This window comes from Genypterus blacodes, unplaced genomic scaffold, assembly GCF_046128005.1.
Source record: "Genypterus blacodes isolate CSIRO-AG114 ecotype Tasmania unplaced genomic scaffold, CSIRO-AGI_Gbla_v1 ptg000024l_1, whole genome shotgun sequence".
NCBI classification, from domain to species: Eukaryota; Metazoa; Chordata; class Actinopteri; order Ophidiiformes; family Ophidiidae; genus Genypterus; species Genypterus blacodes.
Window position 1 is genome coordinate 187,686 of NW_027466837.1, and position 17,788 is coordinate 205,473.

Here is a 17,788-nt window from a genome sequence, read left to right on the forward strand (position 1 = left end):
CAGGGCGTCAAATCTGTCCTGTCTCGCCTCAACAAGGCCACAGAATACTCTTCCTCAAGCGACGAGGTCAGCAGCAGTGACGAGGAGGAGAGGAGCAGGTGAGATCTTCCTCATTATTCTTTCCCTTTATTCTTCCACATGTTGCTTCACCATGCAGTATCTCACACCTCCACTTAGTCAGGGCGTCGTAGCGTTCTGTTGTAGTTGGCAGTGATAGAAATTGTTTCACAACGTTTCCAAACCATAGAATTATGACACATGGCATGTCGCAAACTGAAGACGAACCAGTATTGCGATAAAGAGGAGAACATTCAGCCCAATTCTTGCTCAGCATTTATTGGCATTACTGCATGCACTTGAGACACCTTTATGTTGAAATGTTCCTGCTGACTATCACTTGAATACAGGATTGAACTCTTTTTCATTCAGGATATCTTGAGCTTGATCTAAACATGACCGACAGGATCAGAGTTGCTGAAAAGTGGTGCTGCCATTTCTGGATGAAAGCTCCTATTTCTGCTCTGCATAGAATCTAAAGAGACACAGAAAAGTTCTCTTGGAAATAAAAAGGGCGTCGTCGGGCGGCCACACAGATATAACCAACGTAGATCATAGAGGCACAAGTTGTCTTAAATAGGACTCGGATGTGAATTGAGGAACTGGTTCCAGTGCTGCTCAGAGAGAAAAGGAATCCAAATATGTGTTGTTGTCGCTGCCACTGAGTTCTGGAATGTTTTCAGTTTCAGATGTCTTTATTGTTTTTCTGATTATTTAGTACTGGAATCTTTTACAATGTCAAACTTTGTGCTTCAAGGTCTGGACTGTCCAACGGAAAAGGGAAATACTTCAGAGGAATACCTGATGGCATCGTGCTGCAGCCACACCGCAATCTCAACCAGGTAACACACACACACACACACACACACACACACACACACACACTCTTCTGATGTCTGCATTGCATATCCACATGCAACAGTTGCGTGGGGGCAATGTTCGTAATGTGAAGAAAAAGATTACCCATGTTGCCGGTGATTCTTTGTAGATATACACACAGGACATAGACACAGACTTTGTCCGTTTGTGTGTTGTGCAGATTTCCAGGCTTGTTGCAGACGATACCTACCTACTACCAGACCTCCTGCAGAAGATCTCCTCCAGTCCTACCCATAATGCCCTGAGCCATCAGCAGCGAACCTGTGAACTCAGCTACTCACAGTCGCCCACAGCGCCTCGATCGCCCACACAGCAGGAACAACATGTGAGTGTACAGTCACACAGGCAGAAGTGAATCAAGACACACACACATGCACACACTTCATAAGGTTTTGTTTGTGACATATTTCAGTGTTTGCGTTTCTGCAATGTTGCATGCTAAAGTAAAAGTTGTGTTGAGTCTTAAACCAGAAACATTTGTGAAAGAAATCTGCCAGTGAGTTGAAATTAATTCAGTAGTTTTGAATATAAATCATTCTCTTGACCTCATCAAGCTCTGATTTTGTAGGGAGGTTAAGCTCCCTGGATTCTATAGACGTGTTCATCTTAGTATGCAAACTCATGCAGGTCAGTTGAGAGAATAGTTGCAGTAGCGCTTGTTTGTCCAGCAGAGGGAGGTAAAGGCACAGTTTTAGGGTAGCAAGAGGTGACCATGAATATAAAGAAGTGGGGTTCCTTTACCTTGTATCTTTATGTTATTATAAAGTTTGAACCTAAAGGTCTTTTATAGGTTCTGCTGCAGACTTGTGATTGTGTTGATTGCTCTTTTCTTCACCAGGCTGTCAGCAGCCCGACTGGTAAAAACACCTCCACCTCCTCCACTTCCTCCTTCCTGCCTTTCATTGATCCAAGACTGGTGCCAGTGTCGCCACCAGTGAGCCCCAGTGAGTTCCTTTACACACACACTCTCTCACACACACACACTCACCATTACCCACACACTCGCTCATAAACCTAGTCAATAAGAGAGCTACATATCCTCTCTTTTGCAGACTGCCATTAAAGATGACGTTGATTCTTTGTCTCTGTGTAGCAGGCAGTAAGGGCGATCCAATCAAGAGAGGGAACCACAGGAAGGGCTCTGTGGTGAACGTGAACCCAACCAACATCAGACCGCAGAGCGACACCCCAGAGATCCGCAAGTACAAGAAGAAATTCAACACCGAGGTCCTCTGTGCTGGTCTATGGGGTTTGTAGTTTTATGCTTAAAGAATTGCAATCATTAATCTTCATCACTATGGGGGCAGAACACTCCTGAACCATGGCCCTGAACCTCCCTTGGAGATAAACTCACCCCCAGCTTAATATTTGCTGTTAGGTAATCAAGGCAGGTCACAGTTTGCGCAGGCTGACATCATCTAATTCATGTTACACTGCGGCCCCAACTCAGTGCAGTGCTAATCGTTTTAATATAAAAAGCGAAAATGAGTTTTGAGCTGAGGCCTAATTTCCGCTCTCCTGTGTGTAGGTGTGAATCTGCTGGTGGGCACAGAGAACGGCCTGTGGCTGCTGGATCGCAGTGGGCAGGGGAAAGTCTACTCCCTCATCAGCAGGCGAAGGTTTCAGCAGATGGAAGTGCTGGAAGGACTCAATGTACTGATCACAATATCAGGTACCATCAGCCTCCCGTGTTGTCTGCCCACATGCACACACACTATGGCTCTTTAGTGTGTATTGCTGTAGAAATACCACACAGGCAATGATTGATTGATGTCTTACAGTTAAGCTGATGCATGAGTTCCCATCCTTGCATCCAATATTTCCCAATTCCAGTTGAAATCCAACCCTAAGACTGTAGTTAAACTCTGCATCTACAGTCTGGTGCTGTTTTAGTCCTACTGACATTGTTTAACTGAGATAAATGAGATGATTCATCCTCGACAACAGTGCCTGTGCCTGTTAGCCAGGTGCTTCAGCAGGCTAAAGACTCCAGGGCAGCGCTAATGGAGGTTATTGCCCACGGAGGTCAGACTATTGCAGGAGAAATGGCAATGAGCAAAACACATCTGCATTCTGTTAAACAAGTAGTCACCTTTCCCTCCATCTTTTATATGGATATTTCAGTTTTCCTCTTCCTCCTCCCCTGTGTCACATTGTGTGTGTGTGTGTAGGTAAAAAGAACAAGCTCCGCCTCTACTACCTGTCCTGGTTAAGGAATAAAATCCTCCATAATGACCCGGAGGTGGAGAAGAGGCAGGGCTGGACCTCAGTAGGTGACCTGGAGGGTTGTGTTCACTATAAAGTGGGTAAGTAACAACACTTCTGCTTTTATACTACATTGGGACAATAGTACACATGTGAAACTTGTATGACTAAATGTTTAATGTCTTTGTTTACCTTTTTTTAAAGTGCGTTATGAGAAGATAAAGTTCCTGGTGGTGGCGTTGAAGAATGCAGTGGAGGTTTACGCCTGGGCTCCTAAACCCTACCACAAGTTCATGGCCTTTAAGGTTGGTAACATTAAGGACTGTCGGTTTGCATGTGTGTATGTATGTGCGAGTGTGGGACACAAGGACACCACTAGATGGTAGCAGAGACTGATGAGGGTACAGCAGGAGTGGGATTATAAAAGTTAAACATACAAAATACATGTTTTGATGGTTGAGAGATGTTTGTCATGGGCGTAGAGTGGAGCTGCTGGGAGCTTTCCTGTGCTGGCTGAGCTCTTGTAGGTTAATAATGACCATGAGCATAAAAAAGTGCCCAACATCAGAGTGACGCTGATCTTCTTCATGTCCTCCACACATCCTTCAGTATCTGGGACATTAAGGGAAAAAAATCTATTAGAGTCTGTTCCACTGGCAGACTACACGTACTCACACATGCGTGTAGACACCAAACAATTCTCTCTCTCTCTCTCTCTCTCTCTCTCTCTCTCTCTCTCTCTCTCCCTCTCCCTCCCTCTCTCTCGCTTGCTCTCTCTCTCTCTCTCTCTCTCTCTCTCTCTCTCCCTCTCCCTCTCCCTCCCCCTCCCTCTCTCTCGCTTGCTCTCTCCCTCTCTCTCCCTCTCTCTCTCTCTCTCTCCCTCTCCCTCCCTCTCTCTCTCGCTTGCTCTCTCCCTCTCTCTCCCCCCCACACCCCCCTCCCCTCTCCCTCTCTCTCTCTGTGTCCCACTTTTTTTGTGTCCTATGAGGCCTGAGCTACTTTCTGTTCCACACTACGGAGTTTAACCCGCTTGACGGAAATATGCGATGGCACTCCTCTGTGACAGCGTGTGTGTGTGTGTGTGTGTGTGTGTGTGTGTGTGTGTGTGTTAGTGTGTTTATCAATTAATAAGTCAGTATACAATAATAGACCACACCTACAGTATAGAGTACTTATGAACCACAAACTAAAACTGTGTGTGTGTGTGTCTCCATGTCTGTGCAGTCATTCAGGTGCCTGCCTCAAAAGCCCATGTCTGTTGACCTGACAGTGGAGGAAGGTCAAAGGTTAAAGGTCATCTACGGCTCCTTGTCCGGTTTCCATGCTATTGATGTCGACTCAGGGACTCCGTACGACCTCTACCTGCCTACACATGTAAGAAACACACCCACACACCCACACACACACATCCAACAGGGCTGAATGCCTGACTAAGTAAACTCTACATGTAAAGCCCATATATGTACATTTATCTGGCTGTAGCTGAGTGAACCTCTCTCTCCATTCAAGCATGCACAGCCTCGCTCTCCTCCATCTCTCTGAATGCTCTTCTCCTCCTCCTCCTCTTCCTCCTCCCACTCTCACTGTACGGATGTCACTCATTGCTCTCGTTCATTTCTCCTGCTTTCCCCTCTCCTGCCTCCACCCGACATCCAGTCTCCTCCCACTCAGCCGCCCCTGTGGCTGTCAAATCCTCTTTTCCTCCCGTCTTTCATCCCTCACTTCCTCCTCTCATCCCTCTCTTTCTCCTCCCACTTTATCGTTCCGTTGTTCATTTGCTCATTTCATCCCCATTTCCATCCTCTGTTTTTATAAGCTATCATTATCATATCTCTCTTACTTTGTGTGTGTGTGTGTGTGTCTGTGTGTGTCTGTGTGTGTCTGTGTGTGTGTGCTCTGTACGTGGGCAGGTATAAAGCTGAGCAGCCCGTTGTGACTCATGTTCATGTTCAACTCCCAATCCAGCAGGTTTTATCTTCCACATGGTGTTAGTTTGTCAGATTGTATCAGTCTTCATCCAGTGAAGCCGTCTGCAGGCTGCTGGTGTCTTTGATTTAATTGAATACTTATTTGCTCGCTCACAGTTCTGGGTGGAGTGACGTCCTCACGCTGAGTTTGTTTACACTCGATGTGCTGAAGTTAAGACCTTTTCCAGACACTTCCAGTCGACTCTTATAACTTCTTTGACCTTGAGGAGGCGCCTGAACGCCTTTGGACGCCACTTGAATGTGAAAAACCTGCAGTAGATATACAAAAGACAGTTATGTGTCTGTGGTGGCTCAGTCAGAACACAGATTGTGTTCTTAAAGACTCAAACAGATCGCCCACTGCCGTAACAGCAGCAGGTCACTCTCTCCTCTGGTGAGTCATGTTCACACTCATGCACTGTCAACCAAACAGGTTTTTGGGGAAGAGCTACACAGGTTCGGTGCTCAGGCTATGATAATGTATATGTTCCTTGAAGTACTATTGATGAATTTATAATGTTGGTACTGTTCCATATCTTTAGTTTCATCACCCTTAAAGGCTTAAATGGGAAATGTAAACCCAAATCTCTCTCGTTCATATGCAAAGTGCCCCTCTCTCTCACTCTTACACACACGCACACGCTCCAGGCACCTTTACTGTGTGCTAGTTTCCATAAGCAAGTGGGAGTTGGAGAAGGAGTGAAGGAGAGAGAGAGCGAGAGAGCGAGAGAGAGAGAAAGAGAGAGAGAGAGAGGGAGAGAGAGAGAGAGAGAGAGAGAGAGAGAGAGAGACGGACATACGAAGCAAGAAGTAAAGCTCTAAAAATACATCCTTCCTGTCCTCCTTCTCTTGCCATCTTTGACTGTGTGTGTGTGTGTGCGTGTGTGGGCGTGCATGTGTGTGTGTGTGTGTGTGTCCTGACCTGTTTTTGCTCCCGTTAAGGTTTTTTTTTTCTCCTCCCTGGTTGATCCTCTGGTATATTAAGCGACTCGGCACACAGCTGCCTACACTGGTGCCTTATAATGCTGCTGCTGCTGCTGCGCTCCCTCGCTTCGCACTCTCTTCTGTCTTTCCTTTTCTCTTAAACACACACACTCAAGCAACATTTCTCTATCACACACACACACACACACACACATATTTATATACGGCACTCGCACACACTTTGACGTGCTCCCAGTTTGCTTTCTCTGAGTATTCTTTTCTTTGCAGCCTTTCATCTGTTCTCTGACACACACACACACACACACACACACCCAGTTTTACTTACCGACACATCCATCAAGACTCACGTACATCAACAGTTAAACACTTTCACTCACTCACTTTCACTCACTCTTCCCTCCGTCTCTGCCCACGCACACACTCACACACACGCGCTCACACACACTTTTGCCCACTTAGAGCAACAACCACAAAAACACATCTTTGTCCATGAAATATGGTACAATGCTGATTCCCAGGCAGAGGATTAAAATTGCGTTGCGTCTGTGGATGCCTGTTCTGATGCTCAGGATTGTGGTGGCACACACACTGGTAATGTATGACACACACACACACACACAAAAAAACAAAAAACCACACACACACACACGCAGACGTAACAGCTACTTTTTTTCTAACTTTTTCTCTCTGTTCCAGGACTCTTTTGTGTGTGTGTGTTGAGAGAAAGGTGTTGCTGAAGATGTTTTGGGAATCAGACTTGAGTTCTGAAAGAAGCTGCTGATCTAATTTGTAACTTCTTCTCATCTTAAAGCTTTTGTAGATCTATTTTTTAAATTTTTTTATTCATCAGCTGTTTGTTTGTCATTACCAGATTTGTTATTTTGGATCAAATTTAAGTTTTCTCTGAATGTGTTGACAGAGAAATTGGTGATCAGAATGAATTTACTGTATTTGTGGACTGAAATCTTAAAGAGGACATGTTGGACCAAGACTACCGTGTTGGTAAAGATGGTCACCCAGATTGGAAGGGAGGATAGTTACTGTCCTTACAAAGGAAATCCCTCCCTGGTGAATGTAAATCCGCTCATAGTGTTCAACACGTGTTCCCTACCACAGCATGTGACACGACGAGAAGAGAAAGAAATACAGAGAACCATATTGGTTTGGACAGAGATGATCTCATATAAATCTTTTCATTTCTACCAAGAGAATCATTTCTCCCACTCACTGAACTTCAGTGCAGATCCCGTCCACCCCCACTCACCTCTTATTGTGTTTCTCTCTTTTATTATGGAGCTCATTCCACATTCATAGAAACATTGTTTGGGTGCAGTGACTCTGACTTTCCACACTGTTGGAATGTTGGAATGTTTATGATATGGGAAGTGAATGTTATCTTCCTCTTATTGTGATTATTCTTGTGTTTGTTTTTGTCAGATCCAAGGTTCCATCCGTCCACATGCCATCATCATTCTGCCAAACAGCGCCGGGACGGAGGTTCTGGTCTGCTACGAAGACGAAGGCGTCTACATAGACACCTATGGCCGCATCACCAAGGATACGGTGCTGCAGTGGGGGGAGATGCCTGCGTCAGTCGGTAGGTCTCCTTCACACATGTCCACAAAGAAACACACACACGCAGGAAGAATGTGGGCTTGTCTTGCAGTAATAATAATAGCACAAAGCTACCGATCAGTTTCTGTGCTGAACCCAATTCTGTGAAGAAGAATTGGGACAAGGTGGACTAAAAATAAGGTGGCAGTGATTCTGCGTGCACGAGTGTGTGTTGGATCGAGTAGATAGGTCATCATTCTGGGACATGACTGGTTATACAGGATAGATTCACACACACACACACACACACACACACACACACACTGCCGTCCATATTTCACACATAATCCGTCAGTCCTCATCCTCTTCTCCTCCGTCCGTGTCTCTCCAGCCTACCTTCAGTCCAATCAGGTGATGGGTTGGGGGGAAAAGGCCATCGAGCTGAGGTCGGCCAACACGGGGAACCTGGAGGGGGTCTTCATGCACAAAAAGGCCCAGAAGCTCAAGTTCCTGTGTGAAAGAAACGACAAGGTGAGAGCCAGAACCTGTCAGGACTTCAAGAATACATGGGACCAGTAGTGTTTCATCTTAGCTTTTCTCTTTTGGTTGTAAAGATTAACTTGAACTTGTCCTTGCAGGTCTTCTTTGCTTCGGTGATGTCTGGAGGCAGCAGTCAGATTTACTTCATGACTCTGGGACAGAACTCGTTGTTTAACTGGTAAAGTTCTGGGTCTGAGACTCTGGGATCAACAGCCGGTGTCTGAATTCCTTCCTCTGGGTTTGCGTGTTGATGTCTTCATTCATCTCTGCTGACCGACGTCCACGGGCGGTCGGCTTCAACCTAAACATTCCAGAATCCCGATCACCGTCCGCCTCATCCCGTGCAGATCTGCAGCTCGGCTCGGTCGATCAACGCGCTTGAATTAACCCCTTCATCCCCGACTACTGACCACCAATGTTTGGACCGACGTAGATGAAGAAGAGGGCGTGTGGCGCTTTGTCTGGCACATCCACAGACGTGTTAGAAAGCGCGTCTAGCATCTATACTGTGAAAAGCACAAAGAGCTTCTCACCTCAGAGCGCCATGGTTACGGGGAGCTTCTGTGTAGGATTCAGGCTGGTTCCTCAAACACTCACTGCAAAATCAAATATGGAGATCAAGACTAACTTTGTTCCCCCGATGTATAAATATAATGGAGAGCTGGAGGCTTAGATCAACTTTAATCCACACCAGGTTACCGCTCAACATCTGGACTCCAATCTGCACATGTACCTGGAATAGTTCAGCTCGTTCAGCTCGTCATGCTTGGGTCAGTCAGTCTCTCCCCTTCTGTTACTCATCTTATTTACGTGCCGATCACATTTCGGCAGTGCTTGAATTCATGCCCTCGCACCTCTTTTGTCCCTGGTTTGCTGCTGGATCTGCTTCCTCCCTGGAGTTTTGGATGGTAAATCAGCATCTGTGTGAGAAGGAACTGAAGAGCAAGCATCATTCCTCAACTTCACCCATTCCTCGGACTCTGTGTTGTCTTCGATCACCCAGTATTCCGTTTCTCTTTAACAGGGTTCCACATTCATTCAGGCCTTTGTTTACTTTAATTCCAACACCAAAAACGTTGTTCCACTTCCTTCTTTCCTTGTTTTCCACAAAGCATTATTAGACAGTATTATAATATATGCACTATGAAATGTTGTATTGTTGAAAGAAGTGTGTCTTCTGTCTTATTTGGAGTGAAGGAGTCAGGACATCAGTCACTCCTCCCTCTTATAATAAGGCAAAGACCTCATAAATGAACTTACATATAAGACACTGTCCTGATTATGTAGAAAAACATCAGATTATTTATTAGGTCCCTTTATCCATAATAATGAGCATTAAGTCAACTTCTCTCTGTCTCACAGCTTTATATTGAGATCTATAACGATGACCCAGCAGCCCTTTAGCTTCAGATCTGCACCATAACTCTACAGCATCACTGACTGCTCTTTAATAACAACCTGAACAGAAGCTCCAAGTGCTTCTCTGTGGTTCTGCAACTATTGTGTACAGTTTAGGATGTATAAAGTCTCACCAGATGCACTGTTTCATAGATTATTTTATATAACTGACCAGCCAGTCTGTACTGTACGTGTGTGTGTGTGTGTACAGCATCATGGGCGTATCGTGAATGTGAACTTCCATCCTGACATGGAGTTAACGCGTCGATCTGGGAGGGTCGGGTGTTGGCATGCTGTGGTTTACCTTCACACACTCGGTCCTCACATCCCAGATCTGTGAGTTCGTCGTATGAACTCTGCTTTCTGGTCGATTATCGTGTATAAATCTGGCCCTTCGCACAACGGCCGCCGTGTTATAGGTCCTGCTTCAGAGTTATGTTCAAGTGGGGAACATTTAAAGCCTGTAACAAACTAAACCTTTGGCTTTATTCTTTCTGTCAGCATTCCTTAAACTAATCAACATTATAGGCTCATTTGTTCTATCCAATGAGCTCCAAAGGACCAAACTAAGTGTGAGGATGCTGATTTCTCCCTGTCCTTCAGGCTCAACTGACACGGATCTCAAATCAAAACTTTCTCTACAAAGTCTTCATTCTCTCCCCATCCACAGGTGTTGTGATTATTATGATAAACTGTAAAATGACTCAGCCGCAAACAAAATATATGCAATGTAATGTAATAGCCTCCGTATATTTTATAGCCTAAATATCCAGTATACTTATGTAGACGTGGTGCGATATTTGGTGGAGACGGATTCATTGGTTTGACCTTGTAGTCGTCATTATACCGATAATCTTAATCTTTGTTGTCAGTGGATGTTGCTGACGTTCTTAACTCTGCCCTGTTCTAAATGTTTTTATTATCAGTGATACCGTAACGTTTTAGTTTGTTTTCTTATGGATTTAGAAACATTTGCAGCTGGTTCTGTGAGAATTTTTTTTTTGGAACTGGAAATTGGACCTCATGACGACGTCGTTGCTGTGCTCTCTCAGTATTCTTCTCTGACGTGATGACACATGGCCGCCGGTTCACACGGCGACAGTGCAGCGTGCAGGAGTGTAAGGTAATATAGATAAACAGATGCAGGATTACAAGTTTACATACTGAAGCTTCTCTCTCTATGTGCGCCGACAGTGTTTACCTTCATTTGACAATCATTCAATTTCAATTTTGGACACTGGAAATGACGCAAAACAAACACAAGTCACATTTAGTTGCTTGTCCAAATGTATTCAGACGTACAGTAGATGTGTATCGCTTCTGTGTGGCTGTGGATGTGTCACAGCTTGGGAGTGGCTCTGGTCCAGTCTGGTCAGCTAATGATCAGATTGGTCATCAGAGCCACAACACAACACCGGCCGCTTCCACATCAGGTTCTGACATTTAAATCACAATTATCAAAACAAAGGAGGGAGGACGGTGGGCGGATTAACACAGGAAACAGCGTGAAACCAGAACAGTCTGATCAGTCCTTCTGTTTGTCATCTCAGCGTCCTGAGCGCTTTAACACTCAGGATGTTCACTGTTTGTTATCAGAGATATTCAGCGTCTGCTTCACGTTCTACTGCGGCTGTATCACTAATGAGAGACGGATGCAGTCAGGGAGCTGGAGAGAGATCAGTGTGTTTCCTCCCACGCTTCACACGGCTGAGGATGAGGATGAGGATGGGGGTTCTGTTTCTGCCTGGCAGTGACTCACGTCTCCCTCCAACTTTCTCACCAAATCACTTCATCAACACATCTTGTCTTGCTGCTGCATTCCATTTCCTCACCTACATCCCTTTCTGCCTGTCTCGTCTATAATGAGCTTTTGTCCTCGTTTGCCTCCTCCAGCCCGGTTGAAGCTTCATTCATGCGTCCTCTCCTAAATCTTCTCCATCGTGTGAGTGGATGGGATTCGAGTTGAGGAAAACTCTCTTCCCACACTTATTCAATTCCAATTCTGGGACCAAAATGACTAAAGGACTGATCGACCTTTGGTTTCACAGCTGTCTGGTGAAGCACGAAATTCAAGAGCTGAGCAGTTAAGTTGCAAACATGTGGTTTACTTTTTGTACAACTTATTTTTTAAGCCTGTGTGAGCAAAGGTGTGGTTGAAACTATGCAGTTCTATGGAGGCGTGTGTACGTGTGTCTGTGTGTGTGTGTGTGTAGGGGGTCGGGGTGTAATGTGAATGGAGATCAGGTGTTTAAAAGCAAGGTTGCAATGGAAATGTGCCAGACAAGGAAAGCTGTAGATGGTTTGAGTAAAGTGTTTGTTAGTAGAAAGAACAGGGATGTTGTTTTAAAGCCCTAATCCACAATTTGCATTTTTATTTTTTACAGTTTAAATAAATAAGAAATAAATTAAGCAGTTACATTTAATCCATTCAAAGTTACATGGTTAGTTTTCAACAGGGGGCGCCAACGTGCTCATGTGGATTGGGGCTTTTATGATTATGATGATGATGATGATGATGATGATGATGATGCTGGTCAAGATGTAATTGATGATGGTTGGAGGAATGAGGAAGAGAAGGAGGAAGGCTGGTGATAAAACTGATCATACTTTAAAAACCTTGTGACTGAAGATAAAAGACCAAATATAGAGAGAAATATCTAAGATCATGTATGTTATCTGTTTCTGTTTCAACCCCTCAGTTTGCTTTTTGTAAAGACAATAATTTCGTTCTTTGTTTTATTTTTGCACTGGATCCATGATTGATGCGTCGCATACTGTTTAAACTGAACACACACACGCTAACAGTGTTTTCATGTAAAGAGACAAAAGGCAGCGAGAGAACAATAAAAGTGTCCAAATGATGTTGGTGCGTGTCAGTGTTTGCTTGAAAGGTCATACAGTCGCATCGCCACAGTGACGATTTCCTCCCAAACCTACTGACTCATGTGAAACCTTGAATCAAAGCACATTCATCTGTCACTCACGTCGCCCACAGCAGAAGAATTTGGCTTTTTGATTTTGTCAAGAGGACAATATGCAATCAGTGTTCTATCGCAGCAAAGGAAGATGGGACAGCGCTGTCCCAACTGTGGAGCTTCAAATTCAACCTTTGTTGAGTTCCAGTGGTGTCTGTAAAGGGTGACCAGTGGGGGCTGTCACTACTGATCTGCCTCAAAATGTCCAGTCCACCTTTAAAGTCTCTCTAGAGGACATTTTAGTTTCATCGTAACCCCTCCCCATAAAACATTCATTGAAATGAATGTGAATGAAGTGATTATTTTTAAAGCAAAATCAAATGGGTCTTAATTGGGGTCAGGCTGAGCTTCAGGTCAGGGGGTCAGATAGGGGCACAGGCAAGTGTGTATAAGGGATGCAACATGTGAAACAATGTAAGTTCAAACAACATCCCAGGTAGTTTGCAAAAAAGGATGCGAGCATGTGTGTGTGTGTTTAAGTTTTCTATTTTAAGATGTTGTTTAATTACTCTTTCTCTCTCACTCTATCTCTCCCTTCCTCTCTCCCTCTGCCTCTCTCTCTCTCCCATGTGAGGTCTCATGTGTCCCCTGAAGACTCACTGGCACCAGTCTCAGCCTTCCTCCCCCCCAGTCTCTCACTCTCAGATGAAGTGAGGTAATCAACCATGCAGCCAAACACATCACAGCCTCTTCATCAGTATCTGAAACTCCCTCAGCGGGTTTTCTACTGAGAACTTTGTTTATAACTCATCCCCCTCAAAACCTCCCTGCATCCAAAACACTTAATATCCAATAAAGTATAGAATTCCCGAGTATTTGATCAAACTTCAGTGAGAGTACTTTGTTACTACAGTTTGTGTTTAGCTCCTCCTACATGCATATTTTAGTATTCTGGAAGTTCCCCTCATTCCTGTGACGTGCAGCTCATAAGCTCGTCTTTGTTTACATGTGATTTCCTCTCACGTGTGTGTCAATACTGTTGTTGTCCTCCTCTCCATTTACCCCTTCAATAGTCCTCCAACTGAACCCCTCCTGCCCTCCTCTCACCCCCCTCACCAGCCTCAGATTCCCCCCTAACCCCATTCCACCAACACACACACACACACACACACACGCACACGGCCTGCCTTGTGTGTAAATGTGTGTGTCAGCTCGCCTGGAGCAGGGAGCGTCCGGCGACCAAGCCGTGACTGGCAGCCGCACAGTCACACAGCATTTTTGCATTTTAGCTTTTGGATTCATTCACACTTCCTGTTGGATCAATACATCTGTTAGTGCTGGTTTTTAATCCTGTTGGGAAAAGGACAGACAGGTAAGGAGTGGGAAGGGGAGGAAACGGGGGGGGGGCATGTGGTGTAACACAGGTCCAACCTAGAGCATGGCCTTATTAACTCAATAAGAAATGAATTCTGAGCCATTTATGAACTTTGTATCACACACAGGTTGAAGTACAAGCTACAAACTTTGATGAGACGGAAATTCAATAGAGCAAGGTCCTGTGTCGTGGTTTAGACATAGATCTCTGCTCTTACAGATACTGCTGTGCCTTTTCTCCCTGCTGGCAATGCAAAAAAGCACAATTCATCAGCTGAAAGGTTCCAGATCACTCGTGATATTACTGTTTGATGTGAAACCTGCAGGAGTGAATGTGGTGAGAGAGTCTGTGGTCAGAAATGAGAGCACAGCTGTGACGGCCTGTCCACAGCGCTAAAGCTAAATTTATATGCTGTGTCATGTGTCTGTGTGCCAAACCCGCTCTATCTAACTATCTATCTATCTATCTATCTATCTATCTATCTATCTATCTATCTATCTATCTATCTATCTATCTATCTATCTATCTATCTATCTATCTATCTATCTATCTATCTATCTATCTATCTATCTACTTATCTATCTATCTATCTATCTATCTATCTATCTATCTATCTATCTATCTATCTATCTATCTGTGCCTATATATGTAGTGCATTTTGTAACTCCACATTAGTGCATGTGTGTGTGCGTCACAGCTGGTTGAAAAATCTGTTACATCCGTGTGTTATAAGAGTTGAAGTGGTTAAAAGTGTGTCAGTTTTATAGCCTACAGCTCAGTGAGGCAACACACGACTGCAGCCAAAAGCTGAGTGGGTTGTGTGTGTGTGTGTGTGTGTGGGAGGGGGTTTCTGCGACTGTGAAAGCCTGACATGCCTTCATGATGCTGTGTTCAGCCTGTGGGCTGTGGTTGGTGGACAGCAGGATCAGGTGACCTGCTGGGCTAAATCGGTCGCCCCAGCAGACAGCTTGAGGAGTTGGGAGAGTCGGAGGTGCAGGGTTAAGAGCTTTTCTACACGATCAAAGTGTTACGACACACAAATCACTTCGGTACGGCTAACAGGGGAAGTTCTGTGTGAGCTGAGGTCCTAAAAAAGCCAAAGAATCAAATACAACAAGTTAAAGCTGCCATAAACAAGATTATGTAATGATAATGCACATATTTAAATCAGAGTGATCTCTTCTTTCTACAGAGTTTGCAGTTTCACCTTTTTTGCTGAGATGGAATGTTGGTGTTGTTGTTGACAGTGGGTGTATTAAAGGTGATGTAACATGTTTTTTTTCTCTTAGAATTTGATGGTGTAATGTAGAAGGCAGTGTGTGTTGCAATGCTGCAAAGTTAGAGTTGCATCCAGTAAGACAAACCCTCAGGCTAACATGTTGTTCATGAACTTGAGTAACATGTAATATATAAATATAATGTTAATTTACCAGACTGAAGCACCAATATTCATCACATTCATAGTGTAAATATGTACTTTCCACCAGGGGGCGCCAAACTGCAAAGCTTTCTGATGCCAGCTCAGTCATTTGTTTTGGATGCTTGAGAGTTTAACTTTTTCTTTTGCTGGCACTTGAAATTGAAGTTCGTGATTGATGATGATGAAGTCAACTCCTTGTCCTTTTTGGTGAAATTGTTTTTTTCATCTTTTTCTTATATAATCATGTTATCTGTAATCCCCTTGGTTACATTAATCAAGCAAAGTGGGTCTTTTTCTCTATATATATTCACAATGACTCTATTTGGGCTTCAGTAACTGTAGATTGGTCATTGGATGGACGTCATGATCATCGTCTTATGTACTGATTACTTATCACTGCCTCCACTTAACCTGCACTGCCTGTTAGAATGTGTTGCTGCTGCGCTAAATCTGTCCCCAGCTGAGGGCTGCTAAAGGCTGCTGAGGGCTGCAGGCCTCATGTCGTATGTAGCGGTGGAATTACACGTTGGGGGGTTTGTTTAAATTTAACAAGGTGGGTTGTGGGTTGTGGGTTGATGGCGGTGTAGGTTTCCTTCTACTTCACCTGGAATCCTGTCATTCAGCAGGCAGGAAGCTTGTCAGTATTTCTACTCGGAACTAAGAACACTTCATGCTGCAGCAGGAAATGTTCCACATTGACGATGACTCACCATGATGAAGACTTATAGACCTTATTTGGCAAAGTGAACAGTAAATTCTATGATAACTGGACTGAGCAGAGACACACAACCTGTAAAAACAGAATGACTCATCTGTACCATCAAACCCCTCTCTCTCTTTGGAGACACAGTTACTGTTAAACTGTGTAGCAGACAGCAGCCATCATTCCTCTTCCCCTTGTAACAGAACAGGTGGTATGAGTGTAAAATACCGACCGTTATTGTTGCCTTTCATTGACACATAAACCCCAGAGCTGTGTGCCAAGGGTTAAAATGGTCGAACGCATTCAATGAGCAGCTGCAAAATGTAGATTGTCAACTATGCAAACAAGACGATCCGGGTAGTAAAACTCCTAATACTGCATCTAGGCTAAAGGCAAAAGGCAGATGAGGCCTAAGAACGCATGCAGCTGAAGGTCTAATGTTAGGAGATTTACTACAATCAGTTAGCGCAATGTATGTCTGTCAATATGGATGAAGACTCCTACGTTACTGAAGGTCACACGTGTGATTTAGTGGGTCAGTGAGGCAACACACACACACACACACACACACACACACACACACACCAACAAGGACGCAGGAAACAGAGGAGAGATGGACTGTCTGACATACTGAGCCGATACTGAAGTAGCAGACTGGTTCAATCAAACTAGCATGAAGGGATAATGAGAGAATTTAAAAACAATTGTTCTAAATATTATGTCGGAAATAAATGACAAATTACAGATAGAAATTATCTAAATGTCTAAAATCTAAATCTAAAAAATTCCTTAGCTGCTACATAAAATTGGCACAAACTTGGCAATGATAGAAAATGTTTGTTATTATGAATCAAATCTGCTCTCTGCTTCAGTTTCGTTGTGTCACCTCAGAAACACCTTCAGTCTGGATGTTGTCAGTAGCCAGTAGCTCTTTAATGGACTTATACTGTCACTGGTACAAACCTGTTGCTTATGTAACAGAGACAGTTGATCTGATGGGATCAGCAGCAGCTGTTGCTGTAACAACAATAGGCTTCAGCACAGATACACACTTAATACACAGACATGCACACACCTGTTGGGGTGATTATCAGAGGGGGAAACAGGATGTACACATGGATGTTGGACACGCTGCTGCTATTTTTCCCTGAGCTGTGATCCTCTATAACCATTCTAAAGGAACGCAGGTTGATTCTCGATCCGTTGATGCTCTGATCCCTGAATCCTACCTTCATCACATAACACAGGCAGGCAGACACACTGAGCTCTGAGGTGAAGGAGACTCTCTGCTCCTCCTCTGGGTGTCTTGTTGTGCGGCCGACTCTTGTTAATGGAGACAGAGAGATTTATCTCAGGCCACAGAGACTCTGCTCAGCTCAGTAGGTGACAGAGTTTAATTTAGCCTGGAAACTTGAACCTCAGCCTCCTCTGTCAGCTCCTTCTCTGGGCCCGGGACAGAAGCTGGGGGTGTTGATGAAACACTCCATTAAACTTCAATTAACCCATTAAAGCCCACTAGTCAGAATCAAGACCATAATAGAGTTTTGTATTAGGAAACAGGTGTTGATGCGTTTGTCACTAAATTTGAAAATGTAATGTTTTAAATGAACAATTTCATATACAACAATACACAATGTATAAAACAGCTGAGAATGCAGACATGATCACCCCATCATTTGATTCATGTTATCTGTAAAATACTGCAAAGTCTCTACTGTTTATTTATATCATGCTTACATAATCCATATATTTTCTAACTGTCAACTCAGAATATGAATCTGCCATAATGTCTTAGCCACATCTGAACACAAGGAACCACAAACGCCAACT

The 17,788-nt window shown here is 44.1% G+C and overlaps 1 protein-coding gene across 6 annotated transcripts in view; it reads left to right on the forward strand.

The window, feature by feature from the left end:
- The window catches only part of LOC142992850 (mitogen-activated protein kinase kinase kinase kinase 4-like), a 38,859-nt gene extending 26,453 nt beyond the window's left edge, over positions 1-12,406 (forward strand). For 5 of the 6 annotated variants that reach the window (XM_076143366.1, XM_076143370.1, XM_076143367.1 and 2 more), the window contains 12 exons: positions 4-98; positions 815-899; positions 1,097-1,261; positions 1,775-1,880; positions 2,030-2,185; positions 2,465-2,608; positions 3,108-3,242; positions 3,346-3,446; positions 4,366-4,515; positions 7,491-7,650; positions 7,999-8,138; positions 8,246-12,406. In XM_076143366.1, coding sequence (XP_075999481.1) covers positions 4-98; positions 815-899; positions 1,097-1,261; positions 1,775-1,880; positions 2,030-2,185; positions 2,465-2,608; positions 3,108-3,242; positions 3,346-3,446; positions 4,366-4,515; positions 7,491-7,650; positions 7,999-8,138; positions 8,246-8,329 — 1,521 coding nt within the window. In that variant the 3' untranslated portion in view covers positions 8,330-12,406. The remainder of the gene's footprint in view (positions 1-3; positions 99-814; positions 900-1,096; positions 1,262-1,774; positions 1,881-2,029; positions 2,186-2,464; positions 2,609-3,107; positions 3,243-3,345; positions 3,447-4,365; positions 4,516-7,490; positions 7,651-7,998; positions 8,139-8,245) is intronic. The other variant, XM_076143369.1, reaches the window with a different exon arrangement.
- Positions 12,407-17,788: the final 5,382 nt, after the last annotated feature.